Source organism: Cyprinodon tularosa, unplaced genomic scaffold (assembly GCF_016077235.1).
Source record: "Cyprinodon tularosa strain WSP-4 unplaced genomic scaffold, ASM1607723v1 ctg154, whole genome shotgun sequence".
NCBI classification, from domain to species: domain Eukaryota; kingdom Metazoa; phylum Chordata; class Actinopteri; order Cyprinodontiformes; family Cyprinodontidae; genus Cyprinodon; species Cyprinodon tularosa.
In genome coordinates this window covers 684,346-704,945 of record NW_024038375.1, presented here as the reverse complement: position 1 = coordinate 704,945, position 20,600 = coordinate 684,346, and the positions used below count along the sequence as shown (strand labels likewise).

The 20,600-nt window shown below is 40.5% G+C and overlaps 1 protein-coding gene and 1 long non-coding RNA gene across 11 annotated transcripts in view; one reads left to right on the top strand and one right to left on the bottom strand.

Annotated features, from left to right (window-relative positions):
* wnk2 (WNK lysine deficient protein kinase 2) overlaps window positions 1–20,230 on the top strand; it is a 46,129-nt gene extending 25,899 nt beyond the window's left edge. Inside the window, exons 10-30 of one of the 10 annotated variants that reach the window (XM_038279873.1) lie at window positions 639–671; window positions 3,129–3,237; window positions 7,061–7,608; window positions 8,715–8,764; window positions 8,839–9,001; window positions 9,095–9,211; window positions 9,295–9,459; window positions 9,545–9,587; window positions 9,686–9,847; window positions 11,269–11,627; window positions 11,715–12,140; window positions 12,330–12,387; window positions 12,464–12,528; window positions 14,086–14,332; window positions 14,417–14,675; window positions 16,415–16,647; window positions 16,732–16,962; window positions 17,066–17,164; window positions 18,414–18,458; window positions 18,566–18,876; window positions 18,962–20,230. In XM_038279873.1, coding sequence (XP_038135801.1) covers window positions 639–671; window positions 3,129–3,237; window positions 7,061–7,608; window positions 8,715–8,764; window positions 8,839–9,001; window positions 9,095–9,211; window positions 9,295–9,459; window positions 9,545–9,587; window positions 9,686–9,847; window positions 11,269–11,627; window positions 11,715–12,140; window positions 12,330–12,387; window positions 12,464–12,528; window positions 14,086–14,332; window positions 14,417–14,675; window positions 16,415–16,647; window positions 16,732–16,962; window positions 17,066–17,164; window positions 18,414–18,458; window positions 18,566–18,876; window positions 18,962–19,252 — 4,014 coding nt within the window. In that variant the 3' untranslated portion in view covers window positions 19,253–20,230. Of the gene's footprint in view, window positions 1–638; window positions 672–3,128; window positions 3,238–7,060; window positions 7,609–8,714; window positions 8,765–8,838; window positions 9,002–9,094; window positions 9,212–9,294; window positions 9,460–9,544; window positions 9,588–9,685; window positions 9,848–11,268; window positions 12,141–12,329; window positions 12,388–12,463; window positions 12,529–14,085; window positions 14,676–16,414; window positions 16,963–17,065; window positions 17,165–18,413; window positions 18,459–18,565; window positions 18,877–18,961 lie in introns of all 10 variants that reach the window. The other 9 variants (XM_038279872.1, XM_038279871.1, XM_038279868.1 and 6 more) reach the window with 9 other exon arrangements.
* LOC119780014 lies at window positions 524–19,121 on the bottom strand. The gene is made up of 2 exons (XR_005280330.1): window positions 18,954–19,121; window positions 524–684 (listed from the first exon to the last, which is right to left on the bottom strand). It is a non-coding gene; the product is annotated as an uncharacterized LOC119780014 (long non-coding RNA).
* Window positions 20,231–20,600: the final 370 nt, after the last annotated feature.

Sequence of the window (20,600 nt, the reverse complement as noted above, 5' to 3'; positions counted from 1 at the left end):
ATTATAGAAAAATTCGAACAGATATGCGGTGAAGCCTGTTTTGGTGAAGTCTAGTTACGCCCGACGGTAACTGGTTTTAAGTGATAAGCTGCCTGTTTGAGACCACCCGCTCGAGGTCCTTCTACTGTCTGGTCAGAAGCTACATTAATGTTGTGCATTTATGCTTTTCCAAAATGATTTGGCAACCCCAGAAGTCATCTTTTAACCCCAATTGGGGTCGGGACCCCAAGATTGAGAATGACTGAATGATCCTGAATTCATCTGAGAGAGAAAGGAAGACAAATCCACCATCCAATAGAGGCAATGTCACATATACCATTTGGCATATCCCCTAGTCTAGAGGATATTCTCTATCCGAACACCTTTTTCAGCATCTGGACCTGTGTAGACCTGTGTGACTACCTCTCAGAAGTGTATACAGCTAAACGTTCTTATAGCCAGTATGCAGTTGATTTTGGTCAAATAACAATGTAACAAAGATATGTTTTAAAAAGTCTATAGATTAAAAAAATAAGAGATTTTATTTTTTGCTACACAGCTCTTTATTGGTGAGTACGTGCTCTGTGTGCTCCAGTTTGTTTGCAACACTCTATTTATGTGGTCTGTGTTTGTTTCCCATTTGTCTCCTCTCCCTGTAGTGTCATCTCCAACCAGCTGCCGTCCCATCTCAGGTAGACTAGCACACTGTGAAAAAAGCACACAGGATAACAGTTTTAAAATTAGTTTGTCCATTACCTCAACTGTTTCAGAGTGGGGCATTTTAGACTGTCGAGCTTGTTTAAAGCAGAATTCCTTTTCAACGGTTCATTAAGCTTGAATTAATATTTTTTTTAGCCTACATCTGCACCAAGTAGGACGAACTGGTAACTTCTGTCAGCCTGGCCAGCTAAACTGACTTGTGTAAGTCAAGACTCTCTGGTCCAGAACAGATCAGGGGCCGTATTTATCAAGCATCTTAGAATAACATTCAGTCCTAAGTGCTGAGAATTTGAGGAATTAACTCCTACTCTCAAACATAAGAATAAAAGCTATCTATGAACTTTCTCAAGACTTCAGGATCACTCCAACTCCAAATATTTAAGAAACTTCTAGGGTCATCTTAAGTCGGTAGGAGATGTCACTAAAGCAGGGGTCTGATACCCAAACTGCTCAAACAGCCATATTGGACCTAAAAAACAAATATGTCTTGAGCCGCTAAAATTTAAAAGTCTTATATAGGCCTCGTATGGCAACAAAGGCTAAGTGTATTAGCCCACTATAAAAAAAAAAAGGACTAGGTGGGTTTAAATATATAATAGGCATTCATGAGTAAATGTTTAACTGGTGACCTGTCCAGGGTATACCCCACCACTCACTCATAGTCAGCTGGAAATAGGCACCAGCACCCCTCACGACCCCAGCTGCAATAAAGCTGGACAGAAGGATGGATGGGACATAGTAGCATGCGGTGAGGGAGGAGCAGTGAACGCTCTCACTGCATGGAATTCACTGCCCGCAGCTTCATCACCCTTCACCACGCGGTTTAGGTTTTGTTGCATTGGTGAAATTATAGAAACACAATAAAATAATCTTTTCATGGTGGACGTGTTTCTGTTGGCAGGAGTTGATTGAGTGATGAGGAACCAAGCAGGAACTGACATCCACCAGAGCAGTGCTCTTTGACCACTGATCTCTGTTTACATTTATTGTTTAAATTTATTTATTATACAAATGTTTCCAGCATGTGCAAGAGAGGCACATGCAGCTCCAGAGCCGCGGGTTGCCAACCACTGCACTAGAAGATGGTATTGGCCTAAACTTTGTTAAAAGGGTGATGGAGGCATTGATATATAACTTTAAGTCCAACTTTTAACTAAGAAGTCTTTGCTCTTAAGTCCACTCCTAAAAGTGTTCTCAATTCTAAGGAGTTTGATAAATACGGCCCTTGACCAATAACAATGCTAATACAACAGCTGCAACGGATGGATTTTTTAATTATGCCCTTTATTATGTTCAGATATATAAATGGTAAATGGCCTGTACTTATATAGCGCTTTTTCAAGTGAGGAGACTTGACCAAAGGGCTTTAAAATAAATTCAGTCATTCACCCCTTAACGCGCACAGTCACACACTGATGGTGGCAAGCTACATAGCCACAGCTGCCCTGGGGCTCACTGACAAAAGCATAACTGCCGTACAGTGGCCTCACTGGGCCTTCTGATCACCATTGGTAAGAAATGTAGGCGAAGTATCTTGACCAAGGACACAACATCATTGAAAGTTGGATCTGGAGTTTTAACCAGCGACCCTTTGGTTGCAGGGCTACCGACTTACGCTGGTAATGCAGGGAGAACTCCTGCATCTGACGCACTGTTACCCCAATAGATCTTTAAAATGCCAAGAGCTGGCTCCTGTAAGATCTTTTCTTTCTTGTTTTTTAATGTTTTTATTTTTGTCTGATTGTTTTTAACCTGTTTCCACGCACTCTGTCAGTCCTTTTAAATAGGGCTCTACCAGGTTCTTTTCAGGACTGACACCTCGGTCTAAGCATAAGTCAGTCTGGCTGACCAGGCTAACCAGGCTGTGTCCATTATGCCTTTGGCTTAATATGGCTCAAGCACCCTTAACATTTACTGCTTCTTCTAGTGTGTTGGTTGTAATTGCATGCAAAAAAATGAAAAGAATTATCAAATACATTTATTTTCCGTTGCAGTACCATATTCTCAGCTCAATAGAAGTTGAAAGATCAAACTTTTAGTTTATTAAAGTGATACGCTCTTTGTTAGAGGTTGGTCTTTTAACTTTTAAATTCATTTATCTTTAGCTAAGGGATGTCATGCAGCATAAAAAGATTAATTTGAGGATTTGTTCACATGTCTTAAACCAGACACTAACATTCTTTGGTATACATGTATATTTAAACATTGAAACTATGATAAATTGGTCTCTAAAGATGCAGTTCTAAAGCCTCACTGAATAATATTGACTTCTCTATTTTTCTTAAATAATGTGAGTTTTCCTACAAGCTTAACATTAAACGGGAAAAACACTGACAACAAATCCTGACTTTTAAAATTTTGTTTGGATTTCTAATTTGAAAAGAGCATCTTTAAATAAAAAGAAAACAATATTTGACTTGCTTCCTTAGTTGTTTTCTGCTGAGCCGCCTTCATCACATCTGAGTCCTCCTGATACCTCTGGCACTTTTCCACTCTGCAGCGCTCCTCCCCCTCTCCTGCCCCTGCCCATCAGCACTCGTGTGTTGTGTTAGAAATAGACTAGAAACCAGAGTAAAGAATGCCATACTGTAACACACACTACAATGCAGCATTGCAGTAAAGGTCAAACGACATGTCTGAATGTTGTATGTACCCGCTGTCTTCGTTCATTTTATTTAGTTTTCCCTTTTTTTTCCCAGTTTCCCTCCCAATACCCTGTGATTCAAATACCTGCTCCCTTTTCCCCTGCTCCTTCCAACTACAGTAGCAGCGACACTACTATTTCTGCCTCTTACTACTCACCTTCAACCAGGGGCGCAGATAGGTTTTTGAAACTGTGGGGGACAGTTACTATAGGGCTTGGTCATCGTGACGTAAGCACTTCGCGTCGCCGCCATGTTGAATGCGTCTTTTACCGCGGCTCAGACTACTGCCTATGACTACCGCGTACTGTACTCCCTCTCAGCCGTGTTTTAATTTGATTAATTTCACCTTAACTTGATTTCAACCATGGTAAACCGTTGCTGTATTGTGGGCTGTAACAGCTCAACACATGATCGCCATGGAAACATAGAAAATGGGTTAACTTTCCACCGCTTTCCTGACTGGAGGCGTAACCATGGAGACCAAGCGTCAGAGATAAAGAGTCGTCGGCTAGCTTGGATCGCGGCTGTAAGACGACCGAACATAACTTTCCACAGTATTCCGATGTCAATGAGAGTGTGTTCCCTGCATTTTCATTCTGGTAAGTTAAAGATGCACGGTTTTATTTTATAGCCTACAGTGTTTCTTTCCTTCAAAGTTGGGATCTTTTACGGGAAAATAATAAAAACGGCAGCGGGAAAAGGCTCAAATACGCGAGAAACCCGGAGGGTTGGCAGTTAACGTTACTATCTACACCTTTTAAACACATAGCAGCTAGTTAAAAGTACATTACATGCGTGAGTGGTTGTTAGCCTTAGCGGTTAGCAGTTGCTAAACTAGCAGGTTCCAGAGCCCCTCTGATCACAGCTTACCTTCGTACGGATTACTGTGTTCCCACTGTTTGCTGGCTTTATGATCTGCAGCTCCTGAACCCATCCATTCATGAACTGCACATGAGACTCCAGGGACTTGTAGCTTGGGAACTGTTTTGAAGTATAGGCGCTCACTCATTGGTGCTCCACTCATTGTTTGGAACTTTATATGGATCCAAATGATTAACAATGCTGATTTTGTCACCATACCGGTCCCTGGCTTCTCTATTTAATGTGTCCCGGTAAATTCCAGATCCTTTTCGGGATTTTAACATATTTTTTCTCTCTACTTCTGTCTCTTCTTTCAACAACAACGTTGTGTCAGAGCTATGCTTACGTTTGCGTAGCAGTCAATATGGCTGCGACGTCCCACAATGCAACGTGGATCCCGAGCCCTATTACTGGCTATTACTCAGCTATGACAACCCATCAATCTTAATTGCCCATCATTGCAAGAAAATAACATGTATTGGTACCAAGTACTCACCAAACATGCCACATGACGTGTGAAAAAAAAAAGGTTTTATTTAAACATGGACTGACTTTAAGTGCAGGCTGTAAACACACAGAAACACGAACAGCAAAGCCTACATATATACAAAAACAAATTTGTAAATAAGTACTTTACATGGCTTTTCAATAAATGGCCTCAAATGAAGAAAGTTGTGTGTCTACTTTGTCAAGAACTCTGTAGAACTCCACTTTGTGGTACTCCACAGCAGATTCTGGCCTGTGTGCAGGTGCTGGCCCAGAATATCTCTTTGGGGGCCTATGTGTTAGAGACAGCTTCTCAGCCATATCCACTGCTTCCTTAAAGACTGCCTCAAAGTGGGCTGGCTTTCTTTTGTCCCGTAATCTCTCTTGGACAACTGAGACTGCAGAGACCATGCCCTCCAATGTCTGGGTGCTTTTTTGGAGCGATGTATTCAGCACTTCCAGTTCGCTCATTACATCTAAGGCCAGTGAGCCCCAGTAGCCCCAATTTCAGTAAAATCTCAGGCTTTTAAATGTTGTAAAATCACCCATAAGTTTTAGGTGTTTTAGTCCTTTATAATTAAATTTATACATTCAAAAAACATAAGGAAGTTATTATCAACGTCTCACTCTACTTTACAGCTTTGTATTAACATTGCTTTAATGTGTGTTATTGTGTACAGCTGGGGATGTTAAGGGCCATGTTAATTATAGATTAAATAATTTACTGTTCTGTAGTTTAAGCAATTGTCATATTTGTAACATCACTAGTCTTTCCTGTGACATGCACCTTTTATTTATTTATATATACAAACACACACATTATATATATATATATATATATATATATATATATATATATATATATATATATATATATATGAGAGAGAGATTCTTTCCTCCGAGTTACAGTGACATAGACAAACTTGAAGATACATGACATCCTCAAATTTCTATTCTATTAAAATTTCTGTATCTGTATAATGGGTCTGTTCTATATGTTGTCTTCTCAATTCAGAAGGCCCCATGCCTGTCTTTGCCTAGGGCCCCAAATTTCCAAAATCCGCCCCTGTGTAGTGGAATTTGTCTAGCTTTGAAGTTCGTTTTTCTCATGATTCAACCTGTAACAACCTAAACCATTTGGCCTGGCATAAATACGGATTCAAGTAGCCTACTGTAGCCTACATATTTCTGAAAGACCCCCAACAACTCCAGAAAAAGTCGGAACAGTCGATTTCATTATAAATAAATAAATGCCAGTCGATTCCCCCTGCCTCCCGCCTTATGACATTGGCACCTCTCTTCACTCTATTCTCACTGACCGTCTCCACTCTTTTTTCCACGGCGACATCGAACAGACAACCAAAAAAATGCAAGGTGATATGATACCGCAATGAACAGTTTACTTACAGTTGGTGCTTTTCGAAAAAAGGATGCAATTGTTTTCTGTTTTTTCGGTTTGGCTGGCCTCATGTTGATGTCCGGACTCCGGAATTGGGAACTGTCCCGCCACTACTGTCTGTCTGAGTAACCATGGAAACCAGGCTCGAGACGTAAATGCCAGAGACAGGATAACTGTTAGATTAGAATCTCTACGACGCAGGCAGCCTGCAGTTAAACAAAACGATTGCCCGTCTATGATCTGACTGTTTTATGTTGTTGTTGCAAAGCAGTAAATTAGAAAAAGCTTTTTGATTTTCTGTGAGTTTCGCCATATGTTTTTTTTTTTTTTTTTATAAAAGTGGGGGGGGGACGGATTGAGGGTCATTCGAATCTGTGTACGTCAGAACACCCCTGACACACCTGACGTACACGCTATCTGTACCCCTGACGTACACGCTATCTGCGCCCTTGCCTTCAACCCACCTTCCTTCCCTTCCTTCCTCTCACCCTTCCTCTCACATCCCTTCCTCTCACCCCCCACACAGCGCTGACATCCATACCTTCTCTTGGCACTCCTCAGACTTCCATGTCCTCTCCTCAAAGTGTGCCTGGTTTGGCACTCCCTTTTACTCATGTCGGAATAGCCAAGTCCCCAGTAGTGTCACACCAGTAGGGTGGCGTGTCTACATCTCAGCACCTCACCAATAGCTTCCGTTCCACCCAGCTCTTAACTTTCTCTCAGGTACAGCCCATCCCATTCCCTGTCCCCCACCCTGAGCAGGAACTGGCTGGCCAGCCTGCCCAGGTGAATATTTCACTCCGTTCTCACTGTAATGGCTCGGTGTTGAGAAATCTGTAACATTAAGGTGGTGTCTGTGCCGTTGGTAGTAATGCATGCAGGGCATGCCTTCGGAGATTTGGAAGAAAGCTAATTAAAGCAAATTTTTTTTCCATTTACCTAAACATGATGGTTATTTTGTTCATCTCATAGGTGACTGCTACCCATGGTACTCTGAGAGATGTTTGGCCTTCAGAAACAACACCCCCCATCTTCACTTCTGAACAGACTCCAATCTGGGGAGGTAGAATTGATCAAGAATCTGAAACTTCTCCAGTTCAAGCTCCCACCTCAATATCCATCTCAACTGTTGTTCATTTTGATGCTAAAGCTCCTGTGAGAACTTCAGCTCCAGGCCCGGGGTCAGCTCAGGCTGCTACTGCACCTCAGACTCTAACACAAGCTCAGAAATCCATGCAAACTATGGCCTCAGCACAGTTTCAAGCACCAGTATCAGCTTCCAGTTTCACTGTAGAGCTCACAATGGTCTCTTGTGTGAGCTCAGGTGCACAACAAATCACCCAAGGCTTGGTAGCAGACCCAGCTCCTGTCACTCTATCTGCAGCTCAAGCTACAGCACCTGCTGTAGCTGCCAGTCTACAGCCTGCTGGCATCGACACAACAGTCCCAGTGTCAGAGAGTGCCAGTCAGAATATAGAGACATCATCTGTTCCCTTTCGGCAGGAGACCTATGTAGAGGTAGGAATCAATCCATCCTTCCATTCTTCCGTGCTTCCTTCATTCCTTCCTTCCTTGCTGCCTGCCTTCCTTCCCTCCTTCTTTCCTAAAAATTAAAAAGAAGTGGGATTTTGACATGAAAAATGTGTGAGAACCCTGTAAGGTTCTACTAATTTAGGCCTTTTGATGCTTTTAAATCCAGAACTTTGTTAGACAACCAAACAATTAAATAAGAGGTAGTTTTCTGATAACATATATCATGTCATGTGAACAAAGCTTTGTTAATTGCTACACAAAAATAGATATATTTACCCTGGCAAAGAGATTTTTATGCACAAGTTTAACCATGTTAAGTTTTGACATAAATTTGCACAAAAATCCTTTCTAATTTTTTTTAAAGATTCATTTTAGTTGTTGCATAATATGCAAAAATAAGTTTTCAACTTTCAACTGATCTCTATTTACTTAACAGATAGCTGAAAGGCTGAAAAAAATGAAGTCACCTGCCGCCATCTTGGTACTCCCAACTTTCACAGATTTATGCCATAAAAATGCCTGTAATGTAATTTAATTACCATAAAATTTTATAAATACATGTATATTACATGTACATAATCAATTTAGCATTTTGACACATCATCAGATAGTGTGTGTGTGTGAAATATCTGACAGTATTATCAGTATTATTATGCTACATTAACACACTAATGTTGTTGTGATGGATTTGTATAATGTTATATTACATGATTTACAGACTTCAAAGACTTCATACTCAATATGCAATACGTTGTGCTATTTTTTAACCATAAATAACAGTAATCTACTGATGCTATGAAACAGCAAGTGTGTGTCAAAGTGATGCTTTTATCTTTGTTTTAAAAGTCTTAAGCCCCCCTGAAAATGAGAACACCATTGTTGTTTGATGCTGTAGCACACTTATTGCTTACATGTTTACCAATATGGTGGCTGGGGATGTCACAGCACCATGTAGTACCAACGGCCATCAGCAATCCAGTAAATATATAGAGATCAGTGAAACCAAAATGAAATAAAATAGACTAGTATTGGTAAACTCATGAGTAAAAATTTACAGCAAGTTAAGTAAACAAGTTTTTTTTATTTTTCAGGATGTTCATCAGGAGAGAGTTTTATCACTATCCAGTTACACCTATGACAGGTAAGTTGAATTTAAACATGATAACATCTAAAGAGGGACTGGATTTTTTTATTTATAATTTTTTCGTTTTATAGTCTTAACTCTGATGTAGCGTCAGGAAGGGAAACAAGTGATGGCTATGAAAGCTTAGCAACTGGGAGCAAAGGGGACGTAAAACCCAGGAAACATCACCGCAAGTCTGCTCGCACACGTTCTAGGCAAGAAAGGACCAGCAAACCCAAACTGAGCATGCTCAATGTGAGTCATAGTTTCATGCATGAAAACGGAAAAAAAAATAAAAAAATAAAAAATTGTGATAACTTAAATTAAGCCTAATGGTTCTCATCATAGGTCTGCAACTCTGGTGATAAAATGGTTGAATGTCAGCTGGAGACTCACAACCACAAAATGGTAACATTTAAGTTTGACCTGGATGGAGATGCTCCAGAAGAAATTGCCACCTACATGGTCAGTTTAGTCATTTCAAAGTTATGTATTTTAGTATTTGTTGCTTATGACTTAATAAAATCTTCAAAACCGAATGCCTGTAGGTGGAGAACGGCTTTATCTTGCCATTAGAGAAAGAGATCTTCATTGATCAATTAAAGGACATTGTGGACAAAGCAGGAGACATGTTGCATGAAGACATGGGGGATGAAAAAGATGCTACTTTGAGCTGCAGTCCTCCACAGAACCAGATGTCTGAGGTAGGGGAGGTAGGAATGTGTTTCATTTCTGCACAAATACACAGTCTATGCCAAAATGTAACAGCGAAACTAATGTCTGGGAATCTTTCTGTAGAGTCAGCAGCCTGGGGCGCCGCAGCCGGTATATCAGCAGAATGGTAGCATGGAATGTTCTTAAAAGTCACTTTTAAATCTGCATTGTATTTCCTTATTTGGATACAAGCATTTATTATTTTTTTTCTTCTTCTGATTGCAGTTCTTCATACAGGAAAGAGGTGGTTTATCATCTGCCCTGTGGAGGAGACTCCATCCTGCATTCAGGAGACTCCATCTGATGGGACAGCAATGCAGTCACCTGGGACCTCAGCCAACACCCAGCCTGCTGACAGCACCACTGCAAGGCCCTCCACATCCAGAGGTGACTGGGTTTCTGCATTGCAAGATGTCCAGTAGACACATTACAACAGCACTCCCTTGTGGCAAAAAAAAAAAAAAAAACGAAATTCTTTAATTATTACTGCATAACCTAGATTTTAGTACATGAGCGATTTCTGTCACAACATTAACATTATTCTATTGTGCAGAGGGCAGGGAAAAAAATAGGAAAATCAACTTATAATAAAATTCCGACAATACTTCCAGCAATGTTTGGGGGATAAATATTCTACACACAAAACATCAACAATCAAAAATGAGCAGCAAGAAATAATCAAATTGAATTACTGAATAATTTCATTAATGTGTCTGTGTCATACAATACAATTCCCATTCTAAAAGACTTTGATCATCTCGCCCACTAAATTAACAACACAAAACTTGGTTAAACACACACAAACACCACAAAATCAAGTTTACTTTTTAAATGTATTGTTTTGCTTTTAAGGAAAAACTAGAAAAAAAACAGTGAGTAGTTTTGATTTCCACACAAGTCTATGGGAAACTCAGAAGACGGACCACCTCTCTGGCTGCAGTGCACGCTTCATATATGGGGAACAGATTTTGACATCCTTAATTTTATGCTTTGATATGGGATTTGTAGTTCTGAACCGGGAAGTGATGCCAACTGATATCTTCTGGATAAATTCAGTCCTTCTGCCATGTGAAGAGGGAAAATTCAGGCATTCACTCATTTATGGTGAATGGCAAGTTTTTCCTTTAGTTAAATTGAATTTCACTGAATTTCACTGATGATTATATTTACCATCTGTGGTGGAATTTGTGTTGCTAAGAGCAGCTTGATGACCCTCCACCTTTAAAGAACAATATCATGGCAGAGATAAAACAGCAGAGTTAGTGATGGATTTTAAAATTCAGATATGACAAGGGTATTTTAGATTGCACAAAATATGTCAGAAGTTAACAGGGTAATTTATGATTGCTAACAAGCTTTTGAAGACCTTACAGAACAACCACATTTATTATTTTCATTATTTCAAAAGAAACAATAGTTAAGCTGGATTTTTTAAATACTATTATCAAAAACTATTAAACTATATAAAATACTATGATACCCTTAAATGTTATAATATTTAACTAAATGCAGTCCATTTTTTTTTTTTTTACTTTTAAACAAAATTAGAAGCATATATTTTATTCTACTGAAGTGAACTAGGACTTCTGTTAATAGCATATTAGATACTAACCAATGGGCTTTTTTGGAAGCATGTGCAAAAGGAGAATTGTGAGCAATACTTCAGAAAACTTTCATTTTTAGGATAGAAATATTTGCAAAAGCTCTGTCATGAAAAAGTAAAACATTTCCATATCTTACTTTCTTCTTGCCCTTTTCTGAATGAATTTGTGCATCTAATTTCTTTTTTCTTGTAAATTTTTTTTTAGAAGAGGGTTCATCCTCCACCATGTCTGGTGGAAGTGGAGGGTTCACTCATGAACTTTATGGTTTCTACAGTCCTCCAATAACATCAAACACAGACCCCCTCCTTTTGGAAACCCTGTCTCCTCCGGTATCTGCACCCCCAGCTCTTCAATCAGTGTCTGCAATAGAGCCTGCCGGTAGCTCTCTGCAGCCTAGCCTGCCTGTGCCCAACCCAGCCAGAGCTCAGACGTTTCCCCCTTCATTACCCCATACTTCGTACCAAGTGGAGGATTCACAGGGATCTCCTCTTGGAGCTCCCTCCCCTTCCCACGAGACTCAGAAGGTCCTTGATTTGACCCATTCAGTATCAATGGCTGATGAGGTGCCCTGCTGTCCCCTTGTTATGCCTCTGTCTTTAGATGTGAACCCTCAGCAGAGCAGGTCACCTCTGACCCCTCTCCCCCTCCAGGAGCTGAGTGCCAACAAAGAACCGACCTCTGTCTCCTATGCTCCAGCAACATGCAGCGACCTGCCACAGCAGCCCGTGGTTCTCCACCAGCCCTTTTCTGCTGTGGGAGGTTCAAAGGTGTCCTCCCTCCCCCAGAGCCCAGCACCATCCCAACATGCTGCTGGGCCAAGCGAGTCTGACGGTGAAGGACGGGTTGGTCGAGGAGGTTTTGTTGATAGCACTATTAAAACTTTGGATGAAAAACTGAGGAACCTGCTCTACCAGGAATATGCTCCCATGTATCCTTCAGGCAGTGCTGCAGAGACACCGGGATCAGGGACAGAGTACATTCAGTTTCCTCCTGGCCCGGATAGCGCTACGGGAGGGTCTGGAAACAGCACCCCAGGGCCAATAGGGGAGGGACGCTACAGGGCAGGGGAACAACTGGTGAGTATAATTAAACATAGATGGAGAAAAAATTACTTTGCTGAACAAATGCTTAGAACTCCTCTACTGTGGTGCAGCTACTGAACGTTTCCAGCAGTCATTTTGTTAGGTGTTATAAAAAGGTTTGTTTCTAATCTAACTCTTTCTCTTTTTTTCCTTCTTCATCTTTTGTTTTATCTCCCCAACAAGCCTCAAATTCCTGAGAGAATGGACAGTCTGAGCACTCTGAGTGACTCAGCTGTTAGTGGTGCGTACAGCTAATCTTTTCACAAAATCTAACGTAGCAGTTTGTTGTACTCAGTGTTTTGTTTATTGTTTCATAGCTTCATTGTCAAGAAGACACGTTCCTCACTCTTTGTCTTGCACTGGAACTCGGGGTCGATTTAAGGTAAACAAAGAAAAAAGATTAGGTTTTTTTTGTGCATCAATATTTTCTTTGTATGTGGTCAAGTATGCAAACGTTTAATATTTTACTCATGTAAACAAAGGACGTTGCATTTAAACATCATATTTTAGACCTCATACAATACTTACTTGATTTTAATGCACATTTGAGAATGTTCAGAGGTGGGTAGAGTATTAAAAATGTACCCAAATAGAAGTAAAGAGTAGCTATCTAATATAATAATCAAGTAAAAGTAAAAAAGTACTACTTGGTAAAAAGGCTAATAAGTAAAGCCGGGCATATACTATACGATTTTTTCAGTCGTTGCATTTAGCTGCAGCTCACACTGTACGACGAAACCGCAGGGGTTAAGTTCACAGCACACAATGTATGTTCCTACACTGTGTGGCCCGAGGCTCTGATGGGATCTACCTGCTCACACTGTACGTCTAAAAACCATGTTCGACAAAGCTCCGCAGTGAGATAGTGCTAGTCTAAGTCGTCTATCCAGAAGCCAAACGAGTAGAAGAGAAATAAGAAAGAAAGTATTGATACCTCCTGGTAAATATAAAGCTCACTTGGGGGAAATGCCGTGGCAATTTGTGCAATTTTGTGTGCTGAAAGCCATAAAAAGACATGGCTGAGTAAACGTGGTTACTACATGCAGTCTGTCAATTTTGCAGAAAGAACTCCATTCCGCACCCCCCCCCCCATGCTTCTGTGTTTTTTTTCGTCTGAGAGGAAGAAGAAGAAGAATTTGCTCATGCACGTTGAGCGATTTGGCCACGACCACCTTGAAGGCTGATTTATACTTAGAAACCAGTTCGTCTGCCTGTGTGTCGCAGTGAATACAAATGTATCTCTGCCCCTGTCACAGTTTGCTGCACCTCTCCAAAATTGTAGGTGACCGCAGACAGTGCCGCAGACAGTAGGCCTCTGATTGGCAAAATCAACATCCGCTCAACACTATCCGTATTTCCTGTGTGGTACCTTAGCAGCTTGTTTTGTTTGTATGACCGCCACTCAGGAAAACAACTTGTGAAGATGGACAAGCTAGAAGAGCGAGGTGCGCGTGAATGCTGGGACCCTTTTTTCCATCTGGAACCCTTTTTCCACTTTTTCGCCCTTATCTCTCTGTGTTGTTGCACAAACTTGCCACCACTTCCTCACCGCCTCGGACGTATCTAGACCCACAGCTAGTTAGTGATTGTCCCTCTTCCTTTGTGGCATGGAATAACATAGCGCACACCATGCTTCAATATTGGGCATAAATCAAAAATATCTGCGACAAGCTCAGTGCAACACACTGCTGCGGGGAGTATAACCAGCCCTTAAAGCCTGGTTTATAATCAGAAACCAGGTCGTCTGTGTGTGTGTCACAGACGACAAATTTATTGAAAAATAATTTATTTCTCTGTTGATGATTTCCAGTTTTACTAAAGCTGGATTTTATTATGTCAGTCCAATCTCCTGACTTAGTTGAAACTAAATTACCTCCAGGATTTTTTTCTCTTAATTTGTGGTTTGATGATACAATGGCCTTATATTTTTTTTGGCTAGATCATCTCTGTTCCTCCTGAAGTGGCCAACAGAAGAGATGTGAAGCAGAGGAGCTGGAGCAGCGCTGCATCCCCTGCACACCCTGGTGGATACAGTGGAGACCAGGTTCAAGCTGAAGCCTTGGCTACCTCCACCACCATCGGACGTTTCTCTGTGGTGAGCACAGAAGATGAGATCACTCAGCGAACACGCTGCAGCCGCTACTCTGCACCGCCTGATTTCTACCTGGACACTCCTCCTCCCATGGGTAAGAGCAAGTCCCCTGGCTTAGAATCTGGCCTCAAATTCTGTCCATGTGGATTTCACAGCCCCTACTCCCTTCTTTTTACAGATTCAGGGGCAGAGAGCAGTCCTGCCAAGCTGGCCCCTGCTGCTGGATCCCAGCAGCCTCGCTCTGAGCGCAGAGGAAGTGACCTAATGAAAAGGGCAGTGGCCTTTCTCCGTCGCACTGGCCGCAGCAGCAGTGTGCAGAGCTCTGACTCACCGAGCAGACATGGAGGTGTACCCGGCTCCGCCTATGCTAGCAGCGACAATGACTCAGAGATGGAGGACTCAGACATAAAGAGGGAACTACAGAGACTCAGGGAGAAGTAGGATTTTCCTTCTTACAATGTGCAATGCCATGCACAAGTAGTCATACATTTTAATTTAGTCATGGTTTAAAAAACATCTAATTCTATGCTTTGGGTTTTTATATGATAAAATATCACAATACTTTGTATAACTGTAAAGTTTCATAGAAGTTATACATGATTTTCCGATTTTTAAAATTGCCATTTTCAAAAAACTTCAAGAGAATAGTTATCACATTTTTATAAGTCTTTTCATAGATTCTAAGTTATGTTTAGGTCTAGATATTTTCTTGGCCATCCTATAACACAATTATTCTTTACTCCCAAACCTCCATTTTAAATCTGGCTGGGTGTGAGCCTTATTAGGTTCTCCTAAGATTTCTTTGAATAAAGGTATAGTGGAGGATGTACTTTTTCCGGGTGGAACATCAAAATAAGTGTTCCTCCTAATCATCAATCATTCTGATGATATTTTTAGGAAAGTCTGTCCTATGTGCTCCGCCCCATTTTCACTTACCGGTGGTGAGCCTGACATTGTGGAAAAAATGCAAATCTTCTTTTGGAAAGTAAGCTTGTATGAGCGATGCAAACTGCAACTTTTAAACAGAGTGTGGACAAGGAGAAATGGGCTCATGCATGCTCTTGCACACGTTTAATAGGCGTTCCCTCTCGCAGATTCATTCAGAAAAGCTTCAACATAATGCTGCAACTAATATGCCATTTACAGGGGAGTCTAGTGGTTAGAGCATAGAGCTTGGAAACCAGAGGTTCCGAGTTCAAGCCCCACTCCCACAGACTGCCACTCTATGTCCCTAAGCAAAACCCTTAACCCCACATTGCTCCATGGGCACCGCACAATGGCAACCCACTGCTACCCAAAGGGATGTGTTAAATGCAGAGAGTTAATTTTGTTGCTGTGTACTTGTGACAGTCTAATGACAATAAAACACTGGGAAAAAATAAATAAATATGTGTTCGTAGGTGTAGTTGGGTGTTCGGGTTGATGCGCAGTATACATTTTCTGCTAGAGCTCCCTCTTCAAAATGATTGCTGTATTACCTACATGGTTTCCAGCCAATTCAAATCTACCCTCCACTTTTACATAGACTTGTAGAGGATGAGACAGTTTTCCATTGAATAGTCTTTTGACACCTTTAACAGGATTTCATTTAGGTTTTCTTTTTTTTTTTCAGTTTTAGCCATCTTCTCATCCCATCCAACCAGCATGCCTGCTTTTAAAAAGCACCCACTAAAATATTGTACTATCCATCACAATGTTTCAGTGTGGGTCTTATTATCTTTAAGTGACTCTCCTCATGCCTCTATTATAACAAGTCAACTATGTTTTAGCCAGGTTTGTGGAGCTCCCAGCAAACTGTTGTCCTCTTTACAGTTAGCCAACCTAAAAGGTAGATCCCTTAAACCAAATTTGTATGAAATCTAAAATCAATTTGATGCAGGTGAAATCAATCAAATGATTAGGAGAATTTGTTGCTAACCATTGATTTAGGGGTGCAAATACAAATGCATGCTTAAGATGTATTTTTTGAAAGCATGTGTCGTGTTCCTTAAATTTTAAAATTATTCAGTATTTTCTGTTGTTCTATGTAATAAAAACCCTTCAAAGTAGATTGATAGTTTTGGTTTTAACATAACAAAAAGTTAACTGGAGGCTTTTGCAAGCCACTGCAGATTAGTGACATTAAACTTCTTCTGTTTAGATTCTGATTACTCAAATCCTTCCTCTATCCATTCAGACATCTGCGGGAGATCTCAGAGCTGCAAGCATTTCAGCGAGGAGAGGTGGAGCTGCTATATCGCAGACTTGGTAAGGTTCCTCCACCTGGTCTAGGCCTCCTACATGTTGCACCGCATACAAGCCGCAGAAAGAGGTCCAGCAAACACAAGCTGAAGCCAGGAAAACTTCTCAGCCCTCTAGTTCAGCAATTTATGCATGTCAAAACCAAAAGCAGTGACTCCTCTAAATCTGGTGAGCCACTTTTTCTAATTGAAATGACTTCCATATTTTTATTTCAGATAAGGATCAATATAACTCTTATGGTTGTGCTTCCAGGTGTGGTTCCAGCTCCAACTGAACCAGCAGTGAGTTTAAACGGCTCGCCAGGTAAAAACTCCTTCCCAGCCCACGGCAGGCCACGGTCACGGACCAGCCATCTACCTAGCTCAGCTTCAGAGCCTGTGCAGACTCAGCAGCCCTGCTCTCTGAAAGGCTCTCTGTCCTCTGACAACATTTATGCTGGACTACATGGAGACGTGTCTGGCACACAAGCTCAACCAGCACAAGGTACCAATAAAAACACTTTAGCAAAAGAAAGAAAAGTGATAACTGTTTTTTGCAGCCTGTATTTGTCAGTCATCTTCTTTACCTTCATTATTTCCCTCCACAGGCTGGTCTAATCCCCCTCAACCACCTGAGAGAGTGACCTATAAATCCAGTAGCAAACCACGAGCTAGATTTCTCAGTGGGCCTGTGTCTTTGTCTATCTGTTTGTATCTCTTTTCTTCCTGCATAGCTTCTGTGTGATTTGGTTTTACATTAAGTTATTCCTCTTCATAACACATTTTTTTCTCCCAAAAGTATCCCACAGTTGTGAATATTTTACTTTTGCTTTACATTATTCACCTATATTCAATCTCCAATCTTTTTTTCATATTGTTTTTTCAAACCCTTTCAAAGGATTTTAAGGATTTCTTTCTAAAGCTTTTTCTACATGCTGTTGGCACATTTACAACAACAACAACAACAACAAAAAAATAGATCTGATATGCATCTATACTTTAAGTATTACACTAATGATCAGTTATTTTGTAAAAGCTGTGTTCTTTCCAAGTTTTAATGTTTTGATGATCAATGTTTGTTTCAGCTGTAACATGTGTTACTGCACATTTCAATATGCAGTGATAAAGTTATTACCTATAATATTCATATACTTTAAAGTTTATCACGTCTTATGTTAAAGCTAAAGTAATGGAAAAACAAAAGGTTAGCACTTGAATTCATCCTTCTGATACAGTATTTAATGAAATTTAGAGCCAACAAAAACTTACTGAATGTGATGATTCAGATACTTCCTGTATGTTTTTTATTAAGTGTTTGGTTTTCAGAGGACCACAATGGAAAAAAGCTCTTGGCTCTCTAGTATTTTTATCTTGGAAGATGATACTTGACTGAAGTGATAATGCTGCTCTTGATTGTGTCATCACCAAATTCATTGAACACAGTTCAAAGGATTATTCATGTTTCACTATGGTTAAAATTAAATATCAGGACAAGACAGGCAATAAATTGATCTTCACATGTGCTTTCTTGGTCTATTAGATCAAAGTCTGTTAACATAAATTATAATTTGATAACGTAAAGAGACATTCAAGTCCTTAAGGGGCATGAATACTTTGGCTAAGAACTGTAAAACACTATGTTGTTTCATAGTAGGATATTCATTCCTATGATTCAACTTGCAATGCATATACTAAGGTCTGTTCATAGCGTGCAGCAAATTGACATATTTTTGCCTGTCCCTATTAGTTTCTGTTTGCTCTGCTTATGCTCTAGAAACAACTCTTGTCATGGTTCTTAAATGCATGTATGGTCATCATATTTCAGAGGCCTGTTTCCGCCTGTACATGTTTTATGTTTTTATGCTTTTCCTTAATTTGTCCGTTATTTTGCACAGCACTCGATCTCTAAGACTCAATTTGGACAGCTGTTTGCCTAAAGTATTTTCTATTCCACAGGGTCAACGCTGAAAAGGCTGTGTATTGGCAAAGAGAGAGGCAACAGTATGTGAAATTACAGTTTATTACTCTACATGAATTCAAATCAAATTCCTTTTATCCCTCAAGTCACCTTAATGACTATTACCTAAACATTTATTTTTTTTTGTCAGGGTCTGGGGCCTCAGCATCAGGAACTTTCAATCAGTCACAGCAAATGCATAGCGCTACACCACCTCATCAACAGCCTGTTGTTGGCTTGGCTCAAGCTCAGGCTAACAACAGCAATAACAAAACAAGTACATCTATGAATCCCAGTGATAATAACCTGCCTGAAGACCTCCAAGGTCTGATGGACGACTGGGCACAGGAGGTTCTGATTGTGACCCACCGGCCGTGTACGGACTCTCTGAATGTCCGTGGGCAGCAGCCGTGCCCTCGGGTTGTGCCTCAAACACTTGAACTGCCACTTCAGGCTTCAAATGTGGGTTCTGTGATACTTTCAGAAATAACTGGGATGCTATAGTTATTTACAGTTTTCTATTGACTGTTTTTCCTTACCTTTTCAGGCACCACCGTGGACGTTACCCAGTCCAGAGGCTTGCGCCAAATCCTGGCCTGACAGCCCTGAGGCTACAGGGATGACCAGCCCTCCCGCAGGACCCTTTCACACTTATCAGCTACATTCTCCTGCTGCATTCACAGCCTTGCCCTCCCCTCTTTCCTTCAATCAGTGGCCTGGGTTTTTCTTTCCGGTTTCCACAGGCGTTTTTGCCTTTCCTGCCATGCCCTCCACCCACTCCAGCCCTGTTTCATCCCCATCTCATCAGCTGACTGACCCCAAGGCAAAGACACTCTAATCTGGGCAGCATCGTGTCTTCCAACTCCGTTATCAAAACCTTAACTTATAATACAGCTGCTGTAGTCAATATTATGTGCATAGAGTGTATATATTTAACCAGCATGTATTTAATATGTATATACCCATCTCTGCTCTTTATATGTATTCCCTTTGTTTTATTTGAGTCATCATACTTTATGTTCATTATGTAGTTAAAATTCTTCAAGTTTCATTTAAGGACTTAAATTAGCCAGATCAGCCTTGAAGTGCAGAAATCTGTCATTGTTTATTAATGTACATTCATGTTCACAGAATGTCCATAAGGTAATGTTCATTCATTTTGTACTTCATGTAGTTGCTCATTTCACCTCATATATTTATATATAGAAGCTGCCATGTGTATATATTATTTTTTGTTTTAATGTACAATGCGTATGTGTTTGTACAGTTAAGAAAAGGATAATAATGGTTAGGTGTTGCAGCTGTGGATATTAGTGCTGCACCTTATCAGCAACCATTTTTGCCATCACTGTGAAGACTTGACCTCCTGGTCAGTAGGACCTGTTGCTTTGCTCTGCTTTCTTAGCTAAGTATACAGAGATGCTTCATTCTTCATCAGTTAGATACTTCCAGCACAAGCGCTTGTGTTATTCTTAAAAAAAAATGAATGAGCTTGAACTTTATCCTCAGGTGCAAAAACACCTGTGAGAGTGCCTTGAATAGCAGTTGCCGTTTTCAGAAGACAAGAATTTCAATTTAAAGTGGATATTAGAATTAATCAATTCCTTGCAAACATTTCTGACCTTTGCTTCGTTCAGCTCTCCCACCAGATCCCTATAACATTCACCCTGCGTTGCAGGTAGAACTTTTGAGTAACATGTCAGAAGCATATAGTTTTTGCACGCTTCTTAAAAGCATCTGCACATAATGGTCACCGACTTCAACTGGGTCCTTTCAGCATAGACAAGCATTAAACAAAGATCCTTGCTTAAATTCACCTGTAGTCATTTTGATAGATTGTTTTCTAATCTTATTCAGTTAGCCACCACCTCCATCTCCTCCAATTAAAGAAGTAACACACACTTTCAAGAAATTTGTCCAAATGACATCATCATATCAAACCTTGGGGGTTCTAGTTCTCACATTGGGAGTGTTAGACGTTGGAATTAATGCCTTCAGAGATATTGTATCATCAGCAAAAAAAAGCACAATTTTTATCAAATCAGGTCAAATGAAAATGTTCCTCTATTTTGTTTCAATTTATAGATATAATTGTGTATAGCTGCAAATTTCCAACACCAGTCTAGGGCACCTAGACCAAAACCATGTCTGGTTTATGCATGAAGTTGTTTCAGTTTGGTTTGGTT